The sequence below is a fragment of the Oncorhynchus mykiss genome, chromosome 2 (assembly GCF_013265735.2).
Source record: "Oncorhynchus mykiss isolate Arlee chromosome 2, USDA_OmykA_1.1, whole genome shotgun sequence".
Taxonomy (NCBI): domain Eukaryota; kingdom Metazoa; phylum Chordata; class Actinopteri; order Salmoniformes; family Salmonidae; genus Oncorhynchus; species Oncorhynchus mykiss.
This window is the reverse complement of record NC_048566.1, coordinates 9548397-9551955: the sequence shown is the minus strand read 5'-3', so window position 1 is coordinate 9551955 and position 3559 is coordinate 9548397. Positions and strand designations below refer to the sequence as shown.

General features: G+C 42.8%; 1 protein-coding gene across 1 annotated transcript; it reads right to left on the bottom strand.

Annotated features, from left to right (window-relative positions):
- Nucleotides 1-311: 311 nt before the first annotated feature.
- Nucleotides 312-3254, bottom strand: LOC110506885 (transcriptional repressor scratch 1-like). Its single transcript, XM_021586764.2, has 2 exons — nt 2570-3254; nt 312-1763 (listed from the first exon to the last, which is right to left on the bottom strand). The coding sequence occupies exons 1-2, from the start codon at nt 2682-2684 to the stop codon at nt 1024-1026; spliced, it is 855 nt and encodes a 284-aa protein (XP_021442439.1). The 5' UTR covers nt 2685-3254; the 3' UTR covers nt 312-1023.
- Between the last annotated feature and the right edge of the window lie 305 nt (nt 3255-3559).

Sequence of the window (3559 nt, the reverse complement as noted above, 5' to 3'; positions counted from 1 at the left end):
ATGACCTTAATGGGTGCCCTGTAGATTTGGAGACATGTTCTGAGATGCTGGGAGCTGAAGTACTACAAGCCTACGGTCCTAACACTACTGTTGAAATAAGAGGCAGGCAATGCATGGCGCTAGAGGAAAAGAGGATGTGGTCGTTTTCTTGTTGTTTCACTAACACTACATTGGCATTTCCCTGATGTTGTATTTTTTGTATGACTATAGATGCGTACTGGAGTAAAACATACCTGATTTTAAAAACTGCTATACAGTAGGTAATAGTTCATAATCATTTTCAAAAATACCATGCATTAAGTGATTATTGCTTTATAATTCGTCATGTGGCTTCAACAGAAATATTGCCAACAGATACTATCTAGATTTTGGAGAAGAAGAAAAAAATCATAAGCTTTGTGATACTGGCATAGATTTCATTTTTGCATGCAATAATTTAAAATGGTAGTAAACGAAGAATAAGTGACAACGCTTTGGCCTGTTCATGAGAGGTTGGCAAATTCACACATTAAAGTGCAAATAATAGGTAGTGGTATCAGATAAAAACAGACCAATATGTCAGACATACTATATAAACAAATACATATAAATAGCCTAATGTATAAATAGATAAATAAATAAATACATAAATAAATAGATTAATTAATTAATACAAACATAAATGGCATTTACCTCAACGGAGAGTATGGTCAGTTGCAGCAGTACATTATTATCCAACATTAAAATGTTCGACTTTTGTTTGGAGCAATCCAGTATTGTCATCTTCGTCACATTTCAAAATATATGATTTCATATTTACGCGCGGTGGAAGGTATATTCTATCCACGTGACTGGAGGAGGAAGAGGATTTTTAAGTGCATGCGAAGATCATCAGTAATTCCTTCGGGTGGATTTCAAGGAGAATACAGAAAAATTGTGCTATTATTGTGGTTCCACTGGAAGTTGAGGTGGATTTTAGGAAAGGTTTGGCAGAATTAGTCAACCAAAAATATAATGTTTTTGTCTGCACTTTTAATGTGGACGTCATGGAGAGTCATCGAGATCAGGACTCAAGGGCGAGAACGCGCCTTTGAAGCACGCGGACTCGTAGTGCTTATTCAGGTAGGACTTGAGAGCGAAGGTCTTGTCGCACCGTTTGCATTTGAAATGCTTGAAAGCGGAGTGAGTCTGCATATGCGCGCGCAGGTTGGAGCGGTCGGCGAACGCTTTTCCGCAGTGTGCGCACCCAAAGGGCTTCTCACCCGTGTGTGACCTCATGTGGCCCTGCAGTAGCCAAGGTCTGCTGAAAGCTTTGCCACAGATGTCACACTTGTGCTTGAGGTCATGGGTGAGCAGGTGCATGGCCATTGCTGGCATGGACACGTACACTTTCCCACAGGTTGCGCACTTCTTGGCCATCTTGCTGTCCAGGCTCCGGTGGGTCTGCTTATGCCTACTCAGGTTGGAAGACGTGGCGTAGGTTTTCCCACATTCGTTGCATGTGTGACGCTGTATGCTCCTGCTGCTGGGGCTGCTGATTACTTTCCTCCGTGACCTTCCGTCCGTGATGTAAAACGCGTCCACCGTGTAGCAATCACTCACCGCGGTGTCCCCATTGATGTATCCGGAGGTGACGTCCGACTGCGGACTGTCAGGCTGGTCTGAGTCTGGGGCGCCGTAGACGCTGTGGATTCCATCGTAGAGTGGCTCCGGAGAGGGAACTTTAATGGCACCGTCGCTTTCTCCATCGTAGACAGACGGGCTGATGTAGTCACTAATGTACCCTGGTGTGAAAAATAACAAGATGTTAATTCAATTACTCATTGTCGCGCGGGGATTCTTCAAGTGGGAACAATCTGCTTAATAGATACAACAAGCTACAGGCAGCACTTCTCCACTTGAAATCCGCTACAGCACGTTGTCACCAAAGCCTATGCGTCCTATGCAGTTTATTAAGCTTTAGGCGAGTCTAAAAGGTTTTTATTTATCTGGAAGCACGACCTTTTTATACGTTAACCTATAGTTGCCAATTACACACAGTGAGAATAAACATAATTTAACAACATAACCTACTGAGATGATGAGGCAACATTATACAGCCGATCTGAAGCGATGGATAGGCTAGTTTACACATCATCATGAAATATGATTCAGCCTTCTGACTGACATAATGTCTAAATAATAGGGCTATACACCCGTGTTCCAAGGCATAACGGGTAATATAGGTGCAATGCAATCTCTTGTGTACATGCTGGTACCTAAGTGCAGATATATGATGCACACTTGTGGGTTGTGGAGAAGTTTTGCGTCAGCAACACAAGCATCATTCCTCCCCATGTTCCGAGTAGGCTAGGTGTGATAGGCTATTTCCACATTCAATTGGTTTGTTTCAAAAACATACAGGGTAGAATTAGCCTACAAATGTATAGGTAGGTGTGTTTGTCAAAACTAATATAACAATGGAATCAGATTGAGTCATGAATGCAGCACAAAAACGTGCAAACGTGGCAAAAAAGACACCATGTATAATAAGCTATTTATATATATAACATAATCAACATTCCGAATTATAAATAATGTTTATATTTACCTTTATCGTGAATCCGTAGACTGACGTCGGTCCTGGATCGTCCATAAGAACTCTCAAAATCACTGGATGAAAAATCATCAAGCTTCACCTTTTTAACCAGGAAAGACCTTGGCATGTTTCTGGTGTTGCACCGAAACAACAACCGTCCAGGGCAGGGTTACTGTCCTCATGCAACGCCAATGTAGAGCTGGATATTTAAGGCTGAGCTTTGGATGCCTGGCTGCGTAGAGTATCAGACACCCAGTCAGTCAAACAAACCCCCAGCCAACCCGTAGTGCTTAGGTTTCTCTGTTCTACCTGCAACGCCGTGTCTTGCGAAGGGAAGAAATGCAACTTCAGCACTGGATAGCTCCCTCTCAGAGGCTCGCGTACGACGGAGGAGCGAGCTGAAAGCACCCTGCAGAGTGCGCCTCTTTCTCCCGCGTGCCAATAGAGGATAAATGCAAAAAACACGAGAAAAGCTGCTGTACTGTAAGAGTGCAACAAAAAAATGGGTAGCACTTGTCAGCGTTATTTATTGCTTTCCAATTATTTACAACTCTGATTGGTAGCCTATTTACATTTGGCTGAAAAATAATAATGTCAGTTGATGGACCATCACCGCTCCACTTCTCTCTCTCTCTCTCTCTCTCTCTCTCTCTCTCTCTCTCTCTCTCTCTCTCTCTCTCTCTCTCTCTCTAGCTCTCTCTCTATCTCTTTCTCACTGTTGCTGCAGCCTCTCTCTGTGTTCTGTGCTTGGTGTCTGGAGACAGTTGATCAGCTGTTGGGATTTATACGGCGCTGCGATCAGGTGGGAGATGGAAATGGAAGTGCTTAATTTAATCCATCAGAAATCTCTGGGGAGCAACATTGGGATAGAATGATTTATATAGGCGGCTTCTCGTCTCCACATCTCATTTTATTTTTAAGGAGCTCACCACCATGTTCTTTGGAGATAAGAATGGAAATGTTTGTTTTATTTCAAGTCTTTCTGTATCAGTTGAAACTAGG

Coding starts and splice junctions, on each gene's coding strand:
- LOC110506885 (XM_021586764.2), bottom strand. CDS start 2,684: ATGCCAAGGTCTTTCCTGGTTAAAAAGGTGAAGCTTGATGATTTTTCA. Junction 1,764..2,569: donor TCTACGGATTCACGATAAAG/GTAAATATAAAC, acceptor TTTTCACACCAG/GGTACATTAGTGACTACATC.